At 43.5% G+C, this 25,775-nt stretch overlaps 8 protein-coding genes across 8 annotated transcripts in view; 4 read left to right on the top strand and 4 right to left on the bottom strand.

The window, feature by feature from the left end:
* Window positions 1-2,724: 2,724 nt before the first annotated feature.
* Window positions 2,725-3,685, bottom strand: SS1G_01938 (predicted protein; the record flags this gene model as incomplete). Its single annotated transcript, XM_001597692.1, has 4 exons — window positions 2,725-2,731; window positions 2,825-2,946; window positions 3,092-3,235; window positions 3,683-3,685. The coding sequence occupies 4 exons, from the start codon at window positions 3,683-3,685 to the stop codon at window positions 2,725-2,727; spliced, it is 276 nt and encodes a 91-aa protein (XP_001597742.1).
* A 1,234-nt stretch (window positions 3,686-4,919) lies between these two features.
* On the top strand, window positions 4,920-5,587 carry SS1G_01939 (predicted protein; the record flags this gene model as incomplete). Its single annotated transcript, XM_001597693.1, has 4 exons — window positions 4,920-5,090; window positions 5,141-5,300; window positions 5,360-5,419; window positions 5,478-5,587. 4 exons carry the CDS (start codon window positions 4,920-4,922, stop codon window positions 5,585-5,587), a joined length of 501 nt encoding a protein of 166 aa, XP_001597743.1.
* A 680-nt stretch (window positions 5,588-6,267) lies between these two features.
* SS1G_01940 (predicted protein) lies at window positions 6,268-6,509 on the bottom strand (the record flags this gene model as incomplete). Its single annotated transcript, XM_001597694.1, has 2 exons — window positions 6,268-6,334; window positions 6,400-6,509. The coding sequence occupies 2 exons, from the start codon at window positions 6,507-6,509 to the stop codon at window positions 6,268-6,270; spliced, it is 177 nt and encodes a 58-aa protein (XP_001597744.1).
* Window positions 6,510-8,461: 1,952 nt separating this feature from the next.
* Window positions 8,462-9,935, top strand: SS1G_01941 (hypothetical protein; the record flags this gene model as incomplete). Its single annotated transcript, XM_001597695.1, has 3 exons — window positions 8,462-8,658; window positions 8,873-9,615; window positions 9,802-9,935. The coding sequence occupies 3 exons, from the start codon at window positions 8,462-8,464 to the stop codon at window positions 9,933-9,935; spliced, it is 1,074 nt and encodes a 357-aa protein (XP_001597745.1).
* A 481-nt stretch (window positions 9,936-10,416) lies between these two features.
* SS1G_01942 (predicted protein) lies at window positions 10,417-10,506 on the bottom strand (the record flags this gene model as incomplete). Its single annotated transcript, XM_001597696.1, has 1 exon — window positions 10,417-10,506. One exon carries the CDS (start codon window positions 10,504-10,506, stop codon window positions 10,417-10,419), a length of 90 nt encoding a protein of 29 aa, XP_001597746.1.
* Window positions 10,507-11,754: 1,248 nt separating this feature from the next.
* SS1G_01943 (hypothetical protein) lies at window positions 11,755-16,317 on the top strand (the record flags this gene model as incomplete). The annotated part of the gene is made up of 3 exons (XM_001597697.1): window positions 11,755-12,816; window positions 13,274-13,770; window positions 13,953-16,317. 3 exons carry the CDS (start codon window positions 11,755-11,757, stop codon window positions 16,315-16,317), a joined length of 3,924 nt encoding a protein of 1,307 aa, XP_001597747.1.
* A 3,328-nt stretch (window positions 16,318-19,645) lies between these two features.
* SS1G_01944 (hypothetical protein) lies at window positions 19,646-22,923 on the top strand (the record flags this gene model as incomplete). The annotated part of the gene is made up of 6 exons (XM_001597698.1): window positions 19,646-19,977; window positions 20,061-20,442; window positions 20,505-21,492; window positions 21,717-22,432; window positions 22,489-22,585; window positions 22,664-22,923. The coding sequence occupies 6 exons, from the start codon at window positions 19,646-19,648 to the stop codon at window positions 22,921-22,923; spliced, it is 2,775 nt and encodes a 924-aa protein (XP_001597748.1).
* A 1,378-nt stretch (window positions 22,924-24,301) lies between these two features.
* Window positions 24,302-25,775, bottom strand: part of SS1G_01945 (predicted protein) — a gene marked incomplete at both ends in the record, with an annotated part of 2,157 nt that continues 683 nt past the window's right edge. The window contains 3 exons of the mRNA XM_001597699.1: window positions 24,302-24,393; window positions 24,442-24,474; window positions 24,844-25,694. Of these exons, the coding sequence (XP_001597749.1) occupies window positions 24,302-24,393; window positions 24,442-24,474; window positions 24,844-25,694 (976 nt within the window). The remainder of the gene's footprint in view (window positions 24,394-24,441; window positions 24,475-24,843; window positions 25,695-25,775) is intronic.

A 25,775-nucleotide genomic window follows, 5' to 3' on the forward strand; every position in this document is an offset into this window, starting at 1 on the left:
TCTTCATCGCGACGGTATTCCCAGCCCAACCAGTTTGTTTGTATATGTATCTTGCCAGACCCCGCATTCACCAGTGTGTTATAATAATTTATCGCCTCGAAGTCTGAAGAAGTGGATAAGGCTTTTCTTAGTCGATGCAAGAATAGTCGATGTGAACTGGAAGGAGGTTCGAGTTAGCTACAGCACCAAGAATGAAAAGGGGTGGAGGATGAAGGGGTTCTTGAAGCTTTAAAAAATAATCCATCTCAGCTGTGGAAAAGCTGCGGATTTGCCATAAGCTAGTCAATCTATGTCTATGAAGATCTTTGATTGTTGTGATGATCGAGGTCAGTAGGGTAGAAGTTTATCAAAAGAAACATAAATGCTAGATCCACTCCCAGAGTAGACAGTCCAGCTTAGAGATTGCAGGAAGCATGGTGTTTGATTAGGGCTGCAGCTTTGGCTATTGAAGCACAGAAGCTGTAACTTGACCCCAAATAGAAAATTTGATTTCCTGACATGTAACGGAGCGACGGTATTCTTCCTCGCTGGCTGCCGGCTCTAGACGCTAAAGCGCAGATGTGCAAAATTGTCGAGAAAAGTCTCTAGCGGCCAATAATAGAACTGGGCCTAGCACATATCGCGTGATGCACTGAGAAGCAGTCGACGGGGTTGCGAATGATCCGGCCGTGGAGATTACATGAGACTAGCGCAACCTTGAAAGTGCAAAGATTGGCTCGAATGACAGTTTGGCTGAATGCTGATTGTCAAGCTCCAGAAGACATGTATCCCACAACAAGCTAATGGTATCTGCCTAGAATGTAGCTTCGTTTTCCAAAGGGGTACAAGTTGTAGTATTTTGTGATAAACTCTGTGTCTTTGTCGCCTGAAGCGTCGATCCTGCTGTAAAGCCAGCCACAACCGTGACAGCTCTATAGCACCGCGGTGATAAATTTTGATAAACAAAAAACAGATGGCAGATATATCTAGAAGTGCTTTAAAGTATTCGGAGAATTAGCTGTGACTTAATTACTAGGTAATTTTTGAAGGAGGAAGTTTTTTTACCCTCCATAGTGAACTCTACGTGATCTTTAGCACCTCCTCAGATCTTCGAGGTATGTTAGGGACCAGTACATGTACTATCACTTGTTATTGCCGTTTCATTTTCTGCCACTTGAGAAGTAGGCATTTGCGGCCGCACCGCCTGAGATATGCAACATAAGCAAGTAGGGGGCAAAAGACTGCCCTTATTGGCTTTCCGGTGTTTCTACCAGCGGCCAGCTACAAGGCTTACCTACCACTCATTCAGTCTACCGCTTTCTGATGTGCAACAAAAGTTCCAAAAGGCAGGATCCTCCCCCTCCCATTGGAATGGGCTCTCTTTCTGCCAGATCTATCAAATTATTGAGTAATCATACCGCTTTATGATGTGCAACAAAAGTTCCAAAAGGCAGGCTCCTCCTCCTCCCATTGGACTGGCCTCTCTTTCTGCCAGTACTATTAAGTCAATGAGGATTCATACTGCTTTATGATGTACAACAAGAATCTAGGTCACTAGATACTTCTATTTCCATTGGATAGGCTCTTTATTCCTGGTTACGAGCGCAATATACGCCTAGATAGTTCGCACATCAAATAGAAAGTCAAATTCATGGGATAATAAGTAGCAGTCATGCATACAGAAGGATAAGAATCAGACAACGGCTAGGAATAAATTTAATCTCACTTGAATAACTCGCAGATCAGCTAGAATTTGCTTTAATGACTTGGAGTACTCATTTGAGTTGATAATTCTATATGGTAAGCTGTCTAATTGCTAAGTTGCATAAACTCTGGAGGTCTCTAGAAGCACCCAGCTATACATCCCATTTCCTTATGAAGCCGGCAGCTCAGCTCCTGATCAGAAGAAGAACATCGACCTCTTGCTACGATCTCTCTCGAGGTTGGCACATTCGCTGGGTGTTCTAGAAGAGAGCTAGATAGTTCGCAGAGAAAATAGGAAGTAATTATCTTCTAATATGATGAAGGCAGCGCTTAATTGGGTCTGAAGAATAGTACAATGATGGAGCGCTCTGCTATGTTGATTTACACTTCTTTTTTTCTTACTTCAAAGCTTTGCTTGCACTTAATAACCTTCGGTATGATAGAGCTGCGGTTTTGACAAAAGCAAAGCTCTTTGATATGTGGAGAATGAAAGAGATTCTAGGCTGTCTAGGCTGATTGTTCTGACATCTGCGGACTGATTGAAAGTTTGGAAGCACTTTGCGCATCTGGATAACTTGAATAAGGACCTAAAGTAGTACCATTTAAACTTGTAAGGAGTTGGTGCAAATTTCCTTTAGACGCTCCCAGAAATGTTCTTACTTATTCAAAGACTCTTGTCATGTTAATAGTATTGCAGCCTGCGGTTATCGACTTTCTTAGAGTTTCTAATATGAAAGAGCCATAAGAGTATTAAGTACGTTTCGAAAAGGATTTATGCAATGCATGGAATTCGGCAGTCTGCAGGATGTTGGAACTTATAATAAAGAGTTGATGATTCCAAACAGTAGATCTCCTTCTCCAGTGCCCACCATATTTTTCTTGTGCCATTCGGTAGGGATGCTTTTCTTTGTGACTGAAAGTTTTGCCGGTGAAGATGGTTCGAATTGGAAGGAAGGAAGCGTTCGCGCGTTTGTAGAAGGTTCGGGCTTAGTTTTAGATCGTAGCTGAGGGTCATAGGAAAACACACAATTCATTTCTGTGTTATTTTCTGTACTCTGTTAGTGAAAGCTATGGGAAACCTTTGTCCCGTATTTTTAGTGTTCTGCCAGAAGATCATGTAAAAGCTTGCCCTAAAACTTACATGGTATTTCGCAGAATTTGTGCCGAGCTACTGTTACAGCTAGAGAACTGGAGTGCGATGCTAGAGCGTTGGACATCCTGCGGAATTCGAATAGGGGCACAATCTGCGGACTCCTGGAGGTTCTGATTCATGTTCGCACAATGTCTTATCAGCTTAACTGTATTTTAATGTCTTTAGATTCAGCTGTGGAACTTCCTAGGTAGATAGGAGAATATCTGGTAAACTTGCAGACTAAACAACAAGCCCTCGAGGTAATCTAAAAGTTACCGCTTGGAATGTGAGTGTCTTTTGAGGGACTGGGGCAGCATATAATCGTCTCCATGGATCTTTCCAGCACTTGGTAAGGTTTGCGAATGATTGCGAAGGTGTTGTAGCGTTTCCAGAGAGAAATAAGCACTTTTCAAGTTTCTGCTAGCCACACAGGTTTGTGATTAGGGTTAAAATTACCAAATAGTGCACAATATTCTCCAGGGAGCGCCGTGGCTAGATTGAGATCGTCGTCCAGGGCATTCATGGCAATGTAGAAGTTGTTCAAGCTATTGTGTATTGATATTTCGAAGATTTTACATCGGCCAGGGGATAAAGAGCATGCTCTAATAAGAAGACTATTTATGTTATGGTCAAAAATGGGAAATTAGAGTATAAACGTGTGGAATAGGACGGCAGATTATCTAATTGTCCTAAATAACTAGTGCAACACTGTGTAATAGCCTTGCGCAGCCCTTCGGGGCCCTTCGGGCTGATTGGTGAGCTTTCAACGAGATTGTTATCATCATAGGCTCCAGAGTTGAGCCAATACTCTAAAGATATTGTGTTAAGACGTCGTTCGGTGCTAATAATTCCAAGCAATTGTTATACCATCCTTGAAAAACCTCGCACAGTGTTCTATTGTGTTTCATCGCCACTATATTCGCAGTTTCGCAGGTGTAGCGTATGGATTTGAACGAGGTGAAAGGCCTTATGTTCATCTAAGGGAGTCGGGAAAGATGCTCGAAGTAGGTAGGTAAGATCTGTTCATAGTATTTCAGAATCATATAGAATTCATGTTGCAGCACTACCAGGAGAGCTCGCGCAGTCTCATGAGTATTGACTAATCTTTGAATTAGGGAATAGCCCTGGAAGAGCCCGGGAAACTTAAAGGATGGAGTAAACAGTTGCTGCCAGGGACTAGCCAACGTTTCAAATAGTCTCGGAATACAGTTGTGCCAGCTTTTGTGCAGATAGCTGCATAACAGATGTTTCAAAAGACAAAGAGGGAAGTTTCTGGGATTCTCCAGAGACCTACAGAGATTTAGCGCTACTTCACATAATACCTAGAAGGGCTACGACAACAAAGAACCATTGCAGAACACTTCTTGCACATCAACCAGTAATTGGGAGCTGTATATCAGGATATTGCTAGTTTCCTAAGCAGCATTGAATCTAACAAAAGAAGTCTAGGCTTATACTTTCAAAATTTCCTCTCTTTCTCCCAATTAATATACTAAGTCTTAACTTCAGACCCAATCCCGCAGCTCCTAAATAAGCCAAACAGGCAAGGCACCAAGCAAGCAACATCTTTCAAGACACTTCCCGCTACATTCTATTCCTTAATAAGGCACCCATAATCAAACCTATCCCGCACAGCCCAGCTACTGATACAAAAGTCTCGCTATCGACCAGCTCCTCCCAACTTTCTCCATCCCCAAACAACAATCTCCCAACTTGCTATCGTCGTCAACCACGTTTACTATTCAGCATACATTGCAATTTAAGTAAGTCATATTAATTTCGCTTATCTTCATTCTATTTGCCCCTTCATTACTCGTACACAAAATTTTCGTACCTTTGCTGTCGCATTTTACAGTTCTGAGGGCTGGTCTCGGTCGGTTGGGCCAAAAAATTCGAAGCTGGCTTTACCGCATTTCTGCACAACAGCTTCATATAGATTTAGATTACTACAAACCCCTCTCCCCCCCCTTTTCCACATATCAAATCTCCTTGTTCGTTCAACTAGGAATAATTTGCAGCATGAAATCTTACATTGCATTGCTAACATTGCTCAGCTAGTACTTCTGCAACCACACTACAAAAGATAACAACTCGAAACCAAACAATGTCCAATCGTAGCGAGAGTCAAAAACGAGCAGCCGAGACTGCTCAGGCTGTTCCTCGTGCTAAGGGCAAAGCTGCTGCCGGCAATCCGTCCGAGGTTCCAGAAAGTATTGGGGCTAACGCCGGCGGAATGGGTCCTTTTTCCCGCTCTCGCTGGACGCAAAAAGAAAGAGTAGGATTGCTTTTCTATTCTTTTGCAGCAATACCTAACTAGGAATACAGGATTATTTATTGCTTCAGATCTGTCTCCAAGCAGGAGGGAAAGGTTTCGCCCCAAAGTGGGAAGCTATAGATGTCCCTGGTCGTACCGAGAAAGCTCTCCAGAACATTTGGGGCGATATTAAGAAGTCTGCTGCTGAGCCAATTGCACATGCTGGGGAATGTGCGTTTATCTTTTTATGAGTCCAGAAACGTATTTAAGTCACAGACAATGGGATTTAGCTAAGGAAGACGATGATAGCAATGACAACGGTAATAACGCCGCTGAGAAAGCTGGAGAAGGTATATGTTCATGTAATCTTGGCAAGTCATCTCACAAAACTAATAAACGGCTGTTTAGGTGCCATTCAGAAGAAACCGAAGGTCGCTAAGAAGGTTGCCGTCAAGGCTAAAGCCAACGAGGCTAAGGGTGATGCTAAACAAAAGCTTGTTGTCGATGATGCTGGTTAATTGGGTGTTGAACTTCGAAAGTTTCTCCGTTATTTAAAGCAAATGGAGGTTGTTTAAGGCTCTGGGAGTTCATTTGCTACGGGACATCGGAGTGATTCCTGGCTTTCCTCCTTCAATTATTTGAATTTTCCGGCAAATTATTCAGCAGAATGTCACGAAGTTACATTCTTTGCATTTTTTTTCGCATCGCATGTACGTAACTTGACTCTACAAAGTGTTTCTTTCAACCCACATGTCTTAACATTCAGTAATTTACATAACATATGGTGAAATGTTCTTTCTTTTTTCAATTTCGAAGTATCATTCGCATCAAATCAGTTTAGTTGAATTTGAGCTTGAGACAAAATGAAAGCGCCTAGGCATGCGACTACTCTTTAAAGAGAGCCCGAGAGCTCTCTTAGTAAAAAGATGATCAGCTTCTATCCAATCCTCATGATATTTCTTATAAAGTCTGTCTCGTAATAAAAGTCTCATACCTTCGGATTTTTTGAGGGATTGAAGGTATTAAAGGTATTAATAAATGAAATTTTAGTAAATTTGACTGGAATTTAGAGTCAAGGAAACTCAAAAGGTTGATACCAAGAGGCACTCAGAGACCTTCTGGCTCCAGGTTTGCATAAATGCTTTATATCAGCCAAAGTTTAATAAATTCGACTATTTTATTACTGAATGCGAAAACCTTATTTTTTACATCCACTCTCATCAATGCGATCTTTGGTGTTGTATAACTTGTGCGAACGACGAGACCTAACAGACACTCATGACCATAATATCAGCGTATAAGCTAGATCTAGCACCCAAGAAGAATCTACCTTGCAGTAGATCGCCGCGGTTTGCGGCCCTTCAAATTCCATGTCAAATTATTCGCCAAAGGCACACTATCAAAACACTTGCAATGCTGCAGCAAACATTCGAGAAGCATTGTTCTTGTTAGATCTAGATGTAATCCCAACCTCTACTTTCCTATTTGCTTTCTTGTATAGTAGCTGAAAGAGTGCTTCCTATCTACATCTTTTGCTGACTAAGATTAAATCTGGTTGCGGACGGCGATACAACAGTGGTTAGCCGTTCGTTTTAGAGTTCAGAATTTTCACAGGAATAGAGCTTGTGTTCTCTTTAACAGTTGTTTCAGAAGAAGCAAGTTGCGAATTCTGTCCCCTTTCAATTTACAGAATCTAAAGAATCATCAAAATTAACGAGGACGTCAATACCGAAAAGAGAGGATCAATTCTCTACCGAAATCGAAATGGAACGATTCAAAAGCAAAAAAAGCCTGTCTACCGAAACCGAAATTCGAAATAAAAACAGGAAAACTTAATGAAATCGAATCGAAAGAGAAACTCGACAGTTATTACTCTCTACCTAAATACTCTTTATCGAAATGCCCCTTACCAGGACGTGATCGGAGTGAATTTGGAGCTGGAAAGCCTAATTGCCGAAGCCGAATCGAGGGTAGGTAGTAGTAGCGGGAGGAACAGGAATTTTGAGAGTTTGAAGAGTTAGAATTCTTGGTGTTCTTATATTGCAGTGTAGCCAGACGGCCCTCTTCAAGGACTAGCCTAAGCACACTCAAAAATAACTACAGACTCTCTTTTGTACCGGCTGTGTTATTGACTGCACCATCCCAACTATTACTTGTATAAACTCACTTACACAGAACACACTAAATCTATTTCAAATTAGATTATTCCTTATTTCCTATTATTGATCAATATGATTGGAAGAATCAATTGAAACGGATGTTTTTTGATCCACTTTGTGTAGGCCCCGGGAAAGCTATGGATTGAAATAGGCTTAGTGTGTTCTGGCGTAGGCGAGTTTACGACACTATTCCAATTTCTCACCTCTGATAAATGAGCGTGTAATGAGCGAAGCAGAATAGTATTCGTCAGGGTGAGAGATAACATAGTACAAGCTGATTGTCCGGAGTAGATCCACCCTCCACGAGGATCCATGCCTGTCACTCCTCCTTAAGCTAGTAGTTCACAGGTTCATTTCAATGCCGATTCCTAGCTCGGATCTTGCCCAGTTTGCCAAGAGAAACTAATGCAGCTTGCTTATGGTCTTGGCGTGGACTAACTAACATCTCTTTTTAACTTCCGCATAAACTTAAGCTTAAGATTCGCGGTCTTGGCATTCAATTTATCTTTGACTGGATAAATATCGGATGGATTTCTGGCTTGATATTCTGGATGGTAATGATTAAACATCTTCTTACTCACATGTACTACGTAGGTAATTGACCAGGCCAAAAAAGACTTTAACCACAATAATCTCGTCAACTTCAAACGCAGCCTGATATTCATCTGAGTAAAACCGAAGCCAAGACCACGAGTTCAGTTTATGCGGTATCTGACTTTCTACTCCGTATAGTAAACATAATCATAGGCTAAATCTGCCCCCATCCTCTTTGCCCGACCCTCCACCCACTACACATTGGGATCATCCCATTTCTGCAACATGACGATATTCAAACCCCTGATACCCAGATTCTCTTTGTGCCGGAGCTTATTCGGTTAAGTTGAGTGTTGCCCTTCCGATCTAGTAGTTTCTACATCATTGTACGCCCATCTGTCCCTTTTTTCACGAGAGCTGACGTCAACCATACTCGTGCTGCAAGAAAGTATAAATCTCCGAACACTAAATCAGTGTTAAGAAAGAAATTGAAACCTGACCTGGGGCAGTTTGACCAACAAGAAAAATTGCCCCCCGGCGTTCGGAGTTTTATACTTTCTGGCAACACGAGTTAACATCGCTTGCCAGGATCTATGGCCTCATTGCAACGGTCATTAGTATCGGCAGGTGAGCTTCCTAGTATTACACTGCCACTCCCATAACGTTAAGTATCGATGGACTCTTGTTAATTTGGTTACCATGCCATGGCTTGGCGAGGAACAACATCACTTGCCAAGATCTATTACTCTCATTGCAGCGGCCATTAGTACCGGCAGTTGGCATTATACTGCTGCTCCCATAACGTTCAACCTCGATGGTTTCTGGCTATCATGCCTTGGCTTGGCCAAGAACAACAACATTTGCCAAGATCGGTTGCTCTCATTGCAACAATACGAGTAGAAAAAACTGGTCATTGCCGTTACACTGCCCCTCCCATTAAGTGCTGACGGATCTCCTGTTGATTTGATTATCATGCCAGTGGCTTGGCCAGGAACAGCCACTGCATGAGCTATAAGACTAGCAGCATGTCGCGCACCAGAGAAAATTTACCTTCATCAACCATTCACTCTCGCTTTCTCAATACCAAATTCTACTAAGAGTCACTTATAGCAACACTGTAAACATGGTCGGACGCAATATCGCCGCCCTCGGCGTCACTATGATTGTTAGTGCCATGACGGCCACGGCACAGAATATGTCCTTCGGAGCCGACAACTTCTACGTTAGCAATATTGTCACGATGCAACCAATTTTCTTCCCCAACCAGTTCAACATGACTATCGCTGGAAACCTCTTCATTCCTAACAACCTCAGTGGCAATGCGTCGGCCATCGTCGTCGGACCCCCTTTCGGTGCAGTGAAGGAGCAGAGCGCCAACCTTTATGCAACAAAGTTGGCTGAGCAGGGTTTTGTCACTATTTCTATCGATCCTGCATACTGGGGCGCCAGTGACGGTGTGCCGCGACAAGCAGTGTTGCCAGACATGTATGCAGAATCCTTCAGTGCAGCAGTGGACTATCTGACTTTGCAAAACTTCGTCGATCGCGAGCGGATCGGTGCTCTTGGAATTTGCGGCAGCGGTTCATGGGTGATCACTGCCGCAAAGATGGATACTCGCATCAAGGCTGTCGCGACTGTAAGCATGTATGATATGGGCGCTGCTTATCGCGACGGGATGCGAAATTCGATCAGTTTCCAGCAACAACAGGCCACGATTGCCATGGGAGCTGCGCAACGACAAGTTGAAGTCGATGGCGGCGCTACTGCTTACACTGGAGGCACCCCCCAGAGACTCACAGAAAACTCCACTGCAATTGATCGAGAATTCTTCGACTTCTACCGCACTTCACGTGGTGAGTTCACGCCAGCAAGCTCGTTGCCCACACTCACCACCTACCCAACGACCTCATCTGCCTCCAGATTGAACAATTACTGGCCACTGTCTGGAATGAATATTATCTCGCCGCGTCCAGTCATGTTCGTCGCAGGGACCCAGGCACACTCGCGCGAGTTCGCCGAGGATGCTTACTACCTTTCAGGTTATCCTAAGGAGTTGGTCTGGGTCGAAGGCGCTGGCCATGTTGACTTGTACGACCGAACAGAGCTCATCCCATTCGGAAAGTTCACCACCTTCTTCCGTAGTAGCCTCAGCGCTCCAGTTGCCAGCCAGTAACGTCACTAACAGCGCCCGACATCGTGGAAACCAACAGTCTACCTCGATTCTTAATCCTGAAAGATTTTATTGGTTTTTGATAGAATAGTTATAAGCCTATTAGATTTGAACAAAATATAGTTTAACATTTAAATTTATATCGAATTTCAAAATGATTAAGTTTTGATAAATTTTGGTGAGCAAATCCATAAAGTGCCGAGCCCAGATCTCATTAAATACCCGCTTGAGTAATTGTTCAAATACACATGCTCCCTCGTGAATCGCTGTGTGCCGTATGCCACGTGCTGCGTCCTCCCCATCCCATATCCATTTTTTTTCCTGCGATATGTTTGGAATACTACATTGATTGGGCATCTTGGGTGGTGCGGTCAGCCATGATGAGTGATGGTTAATCTATGTATTTTGCCGGCATCTAATGCGCTCAATAGTTGATCGCCCAGAGGTTGAGCATGCCGTGGGACAACTTCTCACGGTTATACCACTAATCTGGTAGGTCTTCTCTTCCACCAGCCACTCTCCATCGACCTCTACGCAGTGGTGAATAGACCCCATCCTCCCTGTTCTCCGACATCTTGAAGAAAACAGTCTATGGCACGAGTGGAAAAATGCTTGATTCTCTATCCGACTTCGGGAATGATTTCACAACTTTTATTTAGACACATACATTGGGCCAACGAAAAATCAAGAACAGTTCTGAGATAATGAGCATGTGAGAAAACCAAACAAGAAATACTTGGCAACAACACGTGATTGATGATGAGAATTGCAGAGTATTGTCGTTACTCTCATGAACTTGTAACATCGGGTGTTTTCATGTTCAGATGCTGCACTTCAGCAACTTCTTTTAACGTCGAGATCTTGATTCTGAAAAGTATCTCTTTAGAATGCCTCCAAAAGTGGTCCGTGCATATTCCTTGAATGACAAGCTCTAATTTGATTAAAATGAACTTTCTAAGTATTTTCAAATACTTTTTTATTAAATTTAGATCTGAAAGCTCAAGAAAAATTAATAAGGTTCAAAGAAGAATATACTTATATTATATTTTTAAACCTTAAATTTATATTAAATAAAGTTTATATATGTTAAAAGGAATGACCTTACACAGGGAATAGTGGGAAGCTGATGTTACGACAGGTAACAATTAGGTCACAGGATTAGTAATAACACGTGATGCGAGAACTCGGAGAGCTCGAAGGCTTGGCCTCTCGAGCCCTTCGCTCCCTTCGAGCCACGAAGCATGAAGGTCTATATAATCAAGATGGATTTCCTTTATATAGAGCTTCGTGCTCAACATCAATCATTTAGTATACTCTACTATTAGTTACGAATTGCATTATTGTCATTACTTTAAGTCCCTGCTTGACGCCTAGTTATAAACCACCTCGAGAGCCTAGAGCACTTCCACGTGATCTAAGACGGCAAACCTCGTAACAGACGCCTAGTTATAAACCACCTCGAGAGCCTAGAGCACTTCCACGTGATCTAGACGGCAAACCTCGTAACACCATTCACTTTAACAATATATTAAATTAATATAAAATTTAAAATAAATCTTAAAATTTTTAATATGATTTTTAAATTTTCAGTAAATAATTATAATGTGACGCCTCACACCTCCGGGTCACGTGGCATGCCCCGTTTGTATTTAATCATAGGAAAACTCTCTACTCTTGTTCATCAATTATTCTACCTAAATTCTACTTGATCTAGCAACGAATTCACTTCCAAGTGAATACCTGTGACGCCTCACACCTCCGGGTCACGTGGCATGCCCCGTTTGTATTTAATCACAGGAAAACTCTCTACTCTTGTTGAACGATGGCTACCCCAAGCCCCCCAAACCTCTCTAAAACACTCTCCGACAAGGCCAGCAACCTTCTCAATAAGGTCAACGATGCTCAATCCATCTTCAACCCAGTTACCCAACTCCTAGATACCTACCTAGGCTCTGAGGAAGTCCGCGCTCTCCCACCGAGTTCACGAAAACTCCTCACCTCCCTTTGCCTTGAGTTTAAGGCAACCATCGAACAGCACTTCGACGCCTTTGTTACTGGTCATCCCCCCCCTAGGGGAGCTACTACTCCGCCTGTCACCCCCCTTTCCCCTCCTTCCCCCCCGACCACCACTCACACAAGTACACCCACAATGCCTATAGGCCCCAAGCCCTCCTACATTCAGAAAGCCTCTACTCCAACCATTGCCCTCACAAACAAGACTCCCTCCGATAACCGCTTATTCGTACGAATCAACCAAATGCACCCAGCCCGAAGCGCTGGATCTTTTGCAATCCTCACAGCCCTAAAGAAAGTCCTCGGACCAAACGCCTCCCTCTTAAGGGAGGTCCAAGAGGTCAAAACAGGCTTCGCTCTCTGCACCAGCTCAACAGCCAATCTATTAGCCCTTGAAAAACAGAAAGCCATTATATCATCCGCAATCGGAGACTGCAAAATTGAGGCCCAAGAGAAATGGACCACTTACCGTCTAAACTACGTCCCCAAGAAAGTCACCATCTTCAATGACCAATTCAAAATAGACTCCATTTTAGTTACAAAAGATACGATCTCCGACGCTATAAAGGAATACTCTGGTCAGGTGCTTACTCACGCTATCCAATCCCAAACGAACCCCTCACCTAATGAGTATTACTCAACATGGATAGTAAGCTTCAAGACAGGAGCAGAACCACTCAAAAAGAACCTGAAGATTCTAGGGGCCAACATCAGCACATCCCTCCTAGTACAAAAACCAAAGATCACTCAATGCAATCGTTGCTTTCAATGGCACAACGCAAGAACATGCCTCAAATCACAAATCTGCCGCCTATGCGGTTCGGGAAAGCATACAGAGAGCAATCATACTACCAGTTGTGGTACTGAACACGTATGCCCACCCAAATGCCTTCACTGCAACGGCCCCCACCCCGTAGATGACCCCAAATGCCCCCTTCGCCCACAAGGGAGAGAAAGGAAATCAAAATCAGAACGCCAGACAATCCGGAAGATATACCTCGAAAACAGAAACTCTGTTTGTGTAAAGGCTGGATGCTCAAAGCCATCATCCGATGCACAAATGGCCGACTCCCCTACCCCTCCCTCCCCCTCGGACCAACTTAGGCCAAGAACCCCCACCCGCCTATTCGGCTCCACTCACTCCACAACCCTCTTCAGCACCCGCTCCGCTAATCGATTTGCAACAATCGCCAACCCAACCCCTATCCCGTTTAATGAACTATAAACCGCTTACGATAACCCAAACCAATGTAGGTAAAGGAGGGATCTCATACGATCTCGTCCTCAATCTAGCAAATATGGATCAAATTGATATCATCACGATCCAGGAGCCATATATATACAAAGATACCTCAAGAAAAATCACCAAAACTCACCCCTCCTACGAAATCTTCACTCCATTAGACGATTGGAAGGAAAACCCTCGTGTCCTTACCTATATCAGAAAAGAAATAGGAATTCAGATCAACCAGATCAGACCGATAATCTCCAGAGATCTAATATTTATACAATTAATATCTACAAATAATACAATATTTACCATTATAAATATTTACAACGCTCCAACACAATGCACAGATGGCAATCAAGCCATCAAGGCACTCTTTGAACTCCAAAACTTCCCAAACAACGCCATCCTACTAGGCGACTTCAACCTCCACCACCCCAACTGGAATCCCCTCCATCCATCCCCTTCAACGCTAGCCGAACCCTTTGTAGAATGGTCAAACTCCCGGCATCTACACCTCATCTCCCCAATCGGAACTCCTACTCACTCAAAGGGAAACGTCTTGGACCTCACCTTCCTCTTAGGGCCCTATACAGCGTATACCGCCCTCGCTGACCCCTCATCGAGTGCACCTCAGATCACAGCACCCTAAAAACCTACCTTCACTGGAATTACCGAAGCCAAAAGCCTGCAAAGAAACTCAAGCTAAATACATTGAATGAAACGCTCTTTAAAGACCTACTAGAAACTAATCTCACCAACATTGCAGCTATCCCCAGGACACCCTCTCTAAGAGACCTAGATCAAGCCGCATCATCCCTTACACAAGCCCTTACAAAAGCCTATACAGGATCTGCAAGAAGATCCATAAACAAGCCCCTTCAACAACCTTGGTGGAACAAGGACTATATAAAGGCTGTGTATAAACATAGAATCATCAATACACCTACATCCAAACGCTCTCTTTGGAAAACAGTCCGAAAAGCAAAACATACCTTCTATATTACGAAAGTGGATAAAGTAGAAGATATAAACGATGTATATCGAATAACCAAATGGCATCAATCCACAGGAATATACCGTACCCCCCCTTTAGCAGATCTATCAAAACAAACCATTGCAAATACTATCGAAGAGAAAAGGGAAACCTTCGCCAACAACCTACTGACAAACCTAGCCGAGGTTGACGACATCCCATTCGATACCCCTACAGCCCCAAGCAGATCTATCACCTTCCCTGATATAGCTATACAAGATATAGAGCTGGCCATTTTAAAAGCAGGGAACACAGCACCTGGCGCAGACGAAATCCCAACAAAAATCCTACAAGTCGCATGGCTACAGATAAAAGAAGTAACCCTATCCCTTTTCAAAGGCTGTCTACACCTAGGACACCACCCAAAATGCTTCCGATTAGCTACCATCGTAATCATCCCTAAACCCAACAAGTCAGATTATACCAACCCAAGATCATACCGACCAATTGCCTTGCTCTCGGTCCTAGGCAAAGGCCTCGAAAGACTCATTGCGAAGAAGGTATCATGGCTTGCTCTAAACTACCAAGTCCTAGCGAACCAGCAGCTCGGAGCCCTACCCTTGCGATCCTCAGTGGACCTCACCACTTGCGTTACACACGACATTGAGGCATCCTTAAAACAAGGGTTAAAGACCACCCTGCTCACAATGGATGTAAAAGGTGCTTTTGACGCAGTGCTACCAGGAAGACTAGTGAATCGCCTTCGGGAACAAGGATGGCCAAACAACCTGGTTAGATGGGTTCAGTCCTTCGCCACTAATCGATCCATCAAGATCCGACTAGACGGCGAGACTGGCCCGGAAACAAAGCTAGAATGCGGTCTTCCTCAAGGTTCACCGATCTCCCCGATCCTGTTCATGCTCTACATCGCGCTTCTCTTCTGGATGGGCAAACCACAGAGCAGATTCGGATATGCAGACGATATCGCGATACTAGCGACATCAAACTCACTACAGACAAACTGCGATTCTCTAAAAATGGATATACAAGAAACTCTCGAATGGGGAAAAACCGAAGGTATCACTTTTGACCCCAAGAAATCTGAGCTTATACACTTCTATAAAGGACACCGAACACTAACGGATACCCCTGCAATACACACCGGATCTATGAATATAGAGGTCAAACCTGGCCCGCTCAAATGGCTCGGAGTCCACTTCGATAGGAAACTATGCTTCAAACCACATGTCCAGATCCTCGCAGCCAAAGCCCTCAAGGGAGCCAACGCACTGAGATCCCTCAGCAATACACACCGAGGGATACCCCCATATCTCACCAGGAAAGTGGCTGAAGCCTGCATACTCAAAAAGTGCTATTTCGCCTCGGAAACGTGGTGGCCAGGCCGAACCAGAACAAAGAAGAATGCCCTAAACAACCTGATCTCGATCTCAAATGTAGTGGACAGCCATCTAAGCTTACTCAACAAAGTGGTAATCATCTGTACAAGGGCAATCCTCCCAGTATACAAAACCACAAACACAGCAGTACTCTACGAGGAAGCCAAACTCAGACCATCCGAGATCGAGCTAAACCTGATTTCACAATTATATGCGGCACGAACCACCAGACTAGACCTTTACCATCCTCTCAGGATCAGAGCAGAGAACATAACCAAAGCCAGAGAATATAACCGCACCCCAGATACAAGATTCGCAAGGCTCATCACAGCATTACCGGAGACTGAACACATAAACCCCTTGGCCTTCCCACCCTGGGAAATCAGAGAGTCGAGGGCAGAGGCCGAGGCCCGCATCAATGGTCCGATGGGCAGAACGAAGGCACAAGCAGCCGAAGACTTCAAAGCCTTCCACGCCAAGATCCCAAGAAGCGATATACAAATCTTCTCGGATGGCTCAAAAAGTGAAAGCAAGGATGGCGCAACTGGGGGCGGATTCGTAATCTCACAATTCGATATTCAGATAGCACACCATTCTTTCTCATTAGGCACAAATGCAGAAGTGTTCGATGCAGAAGCCACAGCCGCAGTAGCAGGGGCAGCAAAAGCCCTCACTCTAGCATCAACCAAACTGGCCACAGATCTCTGGATCTTCTTAGACAACCACGAGGCTGCTCTCCGATTAGGATCCCACTTCAATGGTTCCTCATAGAGAGTCTTTGAAGACTTTCTGAAGCTCACACAAGCTTGGGCTGTTAGACCAAGGCTCCCACACACCTCCCCCGGGAAAATCCGCGTCCGATGGGTCCCAGGGCACCTGGATATCCCTGGCAACGAAATAGCTGACAAAGCCGCTAAGGAAGGAACAAAACTCCCCTTTCCCCTCAACCCGATCTGTACGCTAGCATCCCTAAAAAGAATGATCAGAACAAGGGTCAACAAAGCAGACGAACAATTATGGAATACAGTCAGCCCACAATACTACAAAGATCTCCAATTCAACCACACTTCTAATACAGACACCCTCTCTCTGAAGAGAGCCACACTCCACCATATTCTCGCTATCAGATCACAGCATAACGACTTCGCAGTATACCATGAACGCTTCAATCACACTACAGCCCATGTCCATTGCTCGTGCGGTAAAAGGAAAACTCCATTACACTTTTTCTTTTGCAAAAAAGAAAAAGCCTTCAAAGCGCTCACAAAGAGCCCCCCCTCCGAAGCTATCCCCTGGCTTCTAAGAAATCCCACCGGTATAGCCAAACTAGTCGAATGGCTAGAATACACCAAGTTCTACACAAAAATCTGTCTGTGGCATACAGGTGCAAGATAATAAAAAAAAAAAAAAAAACTTTCTTTCTTTCATTGGATTCAAACGGAGTTAATAGGTCTCTAAGGGTGCTTTTCCTTCCTCTTCTTTCCTCTCTTTCATCTTTCCCTTTTCTTTCATTAAAAAAAAACAAAAAAAAAACAAGTATGCATACGAACAACCAAAACAAGTACGAGGAGACAGGGAGAGAGATCAAGAGGTAGTGATCTAGTGGACGAGGATGACCACAATTACAACCCCAAAAGGCCTACCGGCCCAAACCCCCCCTGCGAAGGCAATCATGTAAACCCTGCCCTAGCCCCCTTTAAATTGTATAAAAATACTCCCCCTAGCTAGCTAGTAAACCACTCAGAGGCTTCTCCTCTGAGCGTCATTTGTCCAAAACTGGAATAGATGGCTAAGGTTATCACGCGCCAAGGCGCGTGGGCCTACGGCCTATGACGATAAACACAATCAATCAATCAATCAATCTCTACTCTTGTTTTCCTTCTTCTTTTCTCCTTAGCTTAGTATTTTCTAATACAAGATACTTTACCCAGTATTCTTGAGTGTGACATATAATGATTAAAATTGTTATAAATTTCAAAAAATTATCAAATTTGTCACACTCAAGAATACTGGGTAGAGTATCTTGTATTAGAAAATACTAAGCTAAGGAGAAAAGAAGAAGGAAAACAAGAGTAGCGAGTTTTCTGTCACGATTCACCATTAGGATTGATGGTGTTACGATGGTAGCAAACTGATTAATTAGGAGAGCTTAGGCCGTGTGCAAACACGATCAGATTTCATCGAATTAGTATGTGATCTTGGTCACCTGAAGATCGTATGCGCACGCACCATCAGAAATCGCGTGATAAGGAGTCTTGAGGAGCCAGAAAGCTTCTAGGGGCCCCCTTTATTGTTCAGTATATAGTCAGAGTAGTTTCATAGTTTAGGAGCTTCGTGCTCAACTTAGTTATCAATTAGTTTACCTACATTCTACTTGATCTAGTAACGACTTCACTTCCAAGTGAAGACTAGTGATAAAGCCTTAACCCACAACTACCAATCAGATGAAACCTCAGGCAGCCGCTGCCTCCGGTACAGTATCGTTACATTTTCCTGTGATTAAATACAAACGGGGCAGGCCACGTGACCCGAAGGTGTGAGGCGTCACAAAATTTGAAGTTATCGAATTAAAGATAAATGAATTAAAAATAAATGAATTCAAACAAAATAACAATTTGATAAAAAGTTCATGAGGTAATTGTAACGATTGTTACGTGACGGTTGTTACCCACTAGTGGCTCACGTGCACTAGCCCTGTATATAAAGACCTTACTTAGAATCTTCTTAGTTCTTTAGTTTTAGATTCTAAGTGATTGAATTGACTCCGTTTACGACTTTTCCGTCACAACGATACTGTACTGGAGGCAGCGGCTGCCTGAGGTTTCGTCTGATTGGTAGTTGTGGGTTAAGGCTTTATCATGTTACGAGGTTTGCCGTCTAGATCACGTGTAAGTGCTCTAGGCTCTCGAGATGGTTTATAACTAGGCGTCAAGCAGGGACTTAAAGTAATGACAATAATGATATGCAATTCGTAACTAATAGTAGAGTATACTAAATGATTGATCTTGAGCACGAAGCTCTATACAAAGGAAATCCATCTTGATTATATAGTCCTTCATGCCTATGGTTAACTAGGAATCGTCGTTCCTGGTTGTTTCTAGGAACGTTCGTTCCTCACCGTTCCATCACATGTTTTATGGTCATGTGACATACTAATCGTTTTGGACGTAACATATCACTGGTATTCACTTGGAAGTGAATTCGTTACTAGATCAAGTAGAATGTAGGTAAACTAATTGATAACTAAATTAAGCACAAAGCTCCTTAACTATAAGACTAAATGAATGTTTATATACCCTATATCATCTTTGAGGACCTCTGGGACCCTAAGGTCCAAAAGGTCCTCAAGGTCCTCTGGGTCACGTGAATGAACGAATCGTGACAAGTAATCAAAATCATGCTTTTGGACAATGTTATGAAATCGGATGTATAATTAGGTACTACCGAATTCGGTAAAGTGGCAGTCACTATCAGCCTCGCTGTACAGCCTCACGAAGATTTAGAAGGAAAAAAGAAAACAATGTTGCAATACCTTATGCGATAACCTAAGTACAGACCATCACTAGTATCATATCATATCACACACACTACGTACACATACTCCTTCTTCCTCACATTCTACGGCGCATACGACATTCCATTCTGTATCAATTCACCCGCCATTGGACGCTTTCTCCCTCCTTGTAACAATACTTCCTCTTCCCTCCAGTCTATCTTTTGGCCTTGTCTTGTCCCTCCTTCAATCCCGCTCTTTAGTCCTAGTACAACGACACCAACGTTGAAATAACTCAAACATCCCTCTAGTCTTTTCGCATTCATTCACAATTTCACTACGGTCAATTTCGAAGTCATCTACCTATTAGAATATTCTGAATGTTTGATGAATAGATATTTGCATTCGCAATTGAGACACGGCTTTTCCCGTCTTGTTGCACATAAATCCTTTAGTTGTACAAGAAGCCTTGCGACGTCGAACAGTTCTTTGATTCGACAATCACTCCTGCAGGATACTCGGAATTCATTTACATCTGCGCTTTTAACCACAGATATCCGCTCATTCAGTACATCTCATTGTCCAAGAAAAGGCCAATCAAACAAAATGGTCGGTACCAATGGCGTTGCAACGCGTGCAAAGAGAAAGTCACATCCAACGGTACCGGAAAGACCTCAAAAGCAACTTCGAGCTTTGAACGGAAAAGAGTCAACAGGTGTTAATACCCCAGAACTCGACCTGATTTCAGACGATGATTACGATCTCGATGGACCTCAGTTAGTACCCGGCTTAGCAGCAGATACGGCGGAATGGCAGGCCGCAATCGAGCAGGTGGTTCGAAATGTCGTGTCGATCCGATTCTGTCAGACATGCTCCTTTGATACGGATCCTGCGTTGACCAGCGAAGCTACTGGGTTTGTGGTAGATGCAGAGAGAGGGTTTGTTTTATCTGCTCCAGCTCAATCAAATCCTCCTATGGATATTCAGCTTGCCTTTGAACTTTATTAATATTTTTTTGCAGATACATTTTGACCAATCGACATGTTGTCGGATCAGGACCTTTCTGGGGATATTGTGTCTTCGACAATCACGAAGAAGTTGATGCCTACCCAGTTTACCGCGATCCCGTTCACGATTTTGGTATATTACGATTCGACCCTAAAGCTATTAAATACATGCCTGTTACCGCTCTGGGCTTACGACCGGATCTCGCCAAGGTAGGGTCGGAGATCAGAGTTGTTGGTAATGATGCCGGAGAGAAACTTAGTATTTTATCTGGAGTCATCAGCAGACTGGACAGAAATGCCCCGGAATACGGAGATGGATACTGCGACTTCAATACCAACTATATACAAGCAGCTGCAGCGGCAAGTGGCGGTAGTTCAGGAAGTCCCGTTGTCAATGTAGGCTGAATACCCATCTTTCCCAGAATTTTAAACCCCTCGAAATATTGACATGCCTCTAGATTGATGGATATGCCGTCGCTCTACAAGCAGGTGGCAGAAGTGATGGCGCTGCCACCGATTATTTCTTACCTCTCGATCGACCTTTAAGAGCTCTTCAATGCATACAACAGGGAAAACCAATCACCCGTGGAACAATTCAATGCCAGTGGCTGATCAAGCCTTTTGATGAATGTCGGAGGCTTGGATTAACACCGGACTGGGAGGATGTTGTACGAACAGGATTCCCTAAAGAGACCGGTATGCTCGTTGCAGAAATTGTTCTTCCAGAAGGGCCATCACACAAATTGATTGAAGAGGGAGATCTTTTACTAAAGGTCAACGGTGAACTACTGACACAGTTCATCCGCTTGGATGATATCTTAGACTCCAGTGTTGGCCAGACGGTAAGCTTCCTTATCCAGCGCGGTGGAGAGGATATTGAGGTTGCGGTTGATGTTGGCGATCTTCATTCAATTACTCCGGATCGTTTTGTCTCGGTCGCAGGAGGTAGCTTCCACGATTTGTCGTATCAACAAGCGCGTCTATATGGTGTTGCTTGCAAAGGTGTTTTCATGTGTGAAGCCAGTGGATCTTTCCGATTCGAAGGCACTGATAATGGCTGGATCATTCAGACCATCGATCATAAAAAGACACCTGATCTTGAAAGCTTCATTGAAGTCATGAAGAGAATTCCGGACCGAGAAAGAGTTGTAGTAACATACAAACATCTTCGAGATCTCCACACTCTTAATACCGGCATCCTCCAGGTTGACCGCCATTGGTCAAGCAAGATGCGATTGGCTGTCAGAAATGACATTAGCGGTCTCTGGGATTTCACAGATTTGGCTGACGCTCTTCCACCTACACCCCCTGTAGCTAGGTCTGCAAAGTTCATACAACTCGAGAATTCGCAGCATCCAGCAGCAGCGGATATCGTTCGGAGCTTCGTTCGGGTGCTATGTCACATGCCTGTCAAACTAGACGGTTATCCTCGGAACCGCAAGTGGGGTATGGGTGTTGTTATCGATGCCGAAAAAGGATTGGTTGTCATCTCTAGAGCAGTTGTTCCATATGATCTATGTGACATTTCAATCACGATTGCCGATTCCATCATTGTGGAAGGAAAAGTGGTGTTTAATGCGACCCTCTACAAAATTATGCTATTATCAAATACGACCCTCGCTAGTCCTGCCCAGTACAACGTGCGAAATGAGCATAAGCTACATTCTCAGAGCTCAACATACTTTGTTCATTTTATACGAATATGCGACTTGTCGCTGCTAAAACTACCATTACTGAAATCACTGCCGTTGCTATTCCTGCAAAGGCTGCGTCACCAAGATATCGGGCCATCAACATCGATGCTATCACTGTTGACACAAGCCTAAGTGGTCAATGTGGAAGTGGTGTGCTCATTGGCGAAGATGGCATCGTCCAAGCTTTGTGGTTGACTTATTTGGGAGAAAGATCTCAATCCAGCTCAAAAGATGTCGAATACTATCTTGGCCTTGCCACTCCTACCCTTTTACCCGTCATCAAAAAAATACAAAATGACGAAAAGCCTAAGCTGCGCATGTTGAGCGTCGAGTTCAACACCATCCAAATGGCTCAAGCTCGTGTCATGGGTGTATCTGAAGAGTGGATTCACAAAGTTGCTGAAGATAATTTATCTCGCCATCAACTTTTCATGGTCCGAAAGCGCACTTTTGAGCGAAACAGCGAGTCAGGTGCTCTTCTTGAAGGAGATATTATCCTTTCTCTTAATGGTAAAATCATTACTCGTGTAAATGAACTTGATGTTATGTACGATCATGAGGTTCTTGATGCAGTCATTGTCCGCGATTGCAAGGAAATGAGCATTAAGCTTGATACTGTTTCAGCAGATGATCTCGAGACCGACCGAGCTATTTCTTTCTGTGGTGCTATTCTACATCGCCCTCATCATGCTGTGCGCCAACAAATTTCCAAACTTCATAGCGAGGTTTATGTTGCTGCGAGGACAAGAGGATCGCCATCATACCAATACAACCTTGCACCCACCAACTTTGTGACACATGTCAATGGGAAACCAACACCGGATTTAGAATCGTTCTTGAAGGTGGTCATTAAGATACCTGACAACACATGTAGAATTCCCTTTCTTTGTTTATATCACCTATTTGCTAATACTGCTCGATAGATTTCCGCATCAAAGTAGTAACCTTTGATAATGTTCCATGGGTCATCACAATGAAGAAGAACGACCACTACTTTCCAACAACAGAGTGGATTAAAGATCCCACTGAAAAAAGTGGTTGGAAACGAATTACCTACGAAATGGGCAATGCCGTGGAGGGTGAAGGTAAAGAAGGCATTCGTAGTGTAATTGGAGATGATGTCGGAGATTTTGGTGATGCGGGAGGGGCTGATGAGCCTATGTCTTTTAGGTCATTGTTCTGAATACCTCATACATGATGTGAATCCGCATAGATGAGGCATGGTGTCATTGTGTATTTTATAGCGGTCTACCGACATTTTCATGGATGGATAGTTAATCCTCAGTGAGCGAACGCGTGCCGCATTGGTATGCGACAGTCAGTCGCTGCGACGCTTAATTGTAGTTATAGTAGATAGGGCCGAGAGTGTGCGCCTTTCCGTGGTTGTAGTCAACAGACTTGACTTTGGGGCATTTTTTGATGATGGCCGATGATACCAAACCGATTGATTGATGACAGGAGAGGATGGATACTATCAATCATTGTCAATCATGTATATGTGATGTATCTCTTGTGTATAGAAATGACACGACGTTAGATTTTGTCTTACATTTTGCATCGTCTTGCTTCTGTTACGGCTATTTATAATCATAGTGTAGGTAGCTGGTGTAAAATACTCTCGTGATGAGAAACCACTTTTGTCTGATGGAACCATCACTTCCAAATTCCAGCATCCGAATGCACATTCCTCACCTCACGATTTCTGTTGTTCCTAACACTAGGAGGAAATGGTATACCCGATTAGTGTTTCATTATTCATTGTATCCCTATTCAACAAATACCAATATAACTAATTACTTGTGAATATTTATGTGAAGATCTGGTTTTCATCCTCTCAGATGCCCTTTTTCTTGTGGGGTCCGTTGCACCTTCGCTGTTACGAGGTTTGCCGTCTAGATCACGTGTAAGTTCTCTAGGCTCTCGAGGTGGTTTATAACTAGGCGTCAAGCAGGGACTTAAAGTAATGACAATAATGCAATTCGTAACTAATAGTAGAGTATACTAAATGATTGATCTTGAGCACGAAGCTCTATACAAAAGAAATCCATCTTGATTATATAGACCTTCGTGTTCTGGCTCTAGAGGCTCTAACTAGATTGATTAGAGCCGGTCACATGATAGCTCTGATCCTGTGATTAGTCATGTGATACGGAAATATGTTACCCGTCGTAACATATTAATATCATCTATAATTATTAAATTAAAATATTGAATAATCGAATTAATATATATTTTTTAAAAAGTTAATTTTTGATAATAAGAATTATAAAAGCTTGCCCGGTCCTCTTTAAAGACTAGCCCGAGTATATAAATAGTTCTAAAGTAAATATTTATATAGTATAACAATTTCTGTCCAGTCTCCGCATATATTATAATAGTCTCTGTGTAGTCTCCCGTACATAGTACGATATTAAACATAAGTCTTACATCATACATACATACATACCCCACGTAATCTCCGCTAAAAAAAAACTCTTCGGCCACTTTCTATTTCAATCCTTGAAATCCATATATTCCAATGCCCACCCTTGATAGGTCCAACGAACCCCAAAAAACCCCTTTTAATTATAATCAAGCGAGGCATAAGCCCACTCCGCAAGTTGTGATTGTAGTAAATCGCAAATATCGGACCAACAGGGCTCTCCTTGTATATCTGTTGGCAAGGCTCTCTCATAAGTCAGCATGCCTTGAGCATTCCTACCATCGATCATCACATTTTCAATTTTGAATCCGACTGCGTATCTAAGTGGACGATTAACATCATCAAAGATCGTCCTCGTATACATTGTACAATTGCCCATCATAGACCTTCCATAGAAGGAACCTTTGATTGGTTCGTATAATATGATAGACGTTGGGTCCGTCTCAAGCTTTTTTTTTGCTTTTGGATGGACCTTCTACTACTGGGTGGGTTGACGAATTGCGATCTCGGAGCGAATTTTGTCAAGTTGCCAACGTGATAGGCCTAGATTAGGCATTTTTTTGATAGTATTCAGGATTTCGTCGTGTATCGAGGAAATATTCGATGAAAAATGAGCGATGGAATTTTCCAACAGTTCCCCCATAACAGCCACCACGAAGTCTCCAGTGGGCTGAAGTTCACCTAACTCGATATTGAGAATCTCAAAAAGTTCCCGATCTTCTTCTGGAATAGTTTGTATATCTATTGACGAATTCCCTGGTGCCAGATTCGAGACATTGATATCGTATCCGTGCCCAGCAAATTTTGCGGCGGTCGATCGGGACATTAGATCGACCATTGTTGCGACCATTGGTTCGACCACCGGTTGTATAACAGGAGTATCTTGGCCTCCTCTTCGTCTTCCTTTGCCCGCCCCATTGGCATTCTTCTGCACCTTGCGTGGTTCCATCTTTTCAGTCTGTAAATATCGGAGTCTCTTGTTTGTAACAGGTCCTTTGGCGGTAAATAGAGGAGCTGGCCCTGGCATATTCCGTGGATGAAACTGTGCTGGCATAGCCTGTGAATGAATCTGTGTTGGCATATTCCGTGGAGGAAACTGTGTTGGCATAGCAGGTGGATGAACTTGCGTTTGCAAATTCCATGCAGGAAACTGTGTTGGCATAACAGTTGGGAAGGCTGTAGTTGTAACAGCTGGTGTCGTAGTTTTCAGCGAGAAATTCTTTTGATCTCTTCTTACATGTGCAGTCAAATCAACACTTTCTGGATGCCTCTCGATATCCTGCTCCTTGTTCGATTGGGCCATCTGCGCTCCAAAATTTGTCAAAGTAGCGGTTGGGTTTTGAGGACCACTGACTGTTCCTCTTTCTGTATTCAAATATGACATTGAAGGCGGTTGGGCACAGTTCTTGCTGTCTGGTAGCATCGCATATTGCCGGCCTGGTTCAAACTCATTGGAGCCATAGACTGGCTGAAATGGTGGATATCCATGTGCATGTGTTGGCGCCATGTTACCAGTAGTATCTTGTCGTTGGCTGAGACGGTCAGTCATTCCTTGAGGTTGTCCTTCTAAGCTGATTGTGGTTCGTGCCGGTTCGCATCGCTGCTAACCATTC

The sequence above is a fragment of the Sclerotinia sclerotiorum genome, genomic scaffold (assembly GCF_000146945.2).
Source record: "Sclerotinia sclerotiorum 1980 UF-70 scaffold_2 genomic scaffold, whole genome shotgun sequence".
Classification (NCBI taxonomy): domain Eukaryota; kingdom Fungi; phylum Ascomycota; class Leotiomycetes; order Helotiales; family Sclerotiniaceae; genus Sclerotinia; species Sclerotinia sclerotiorum.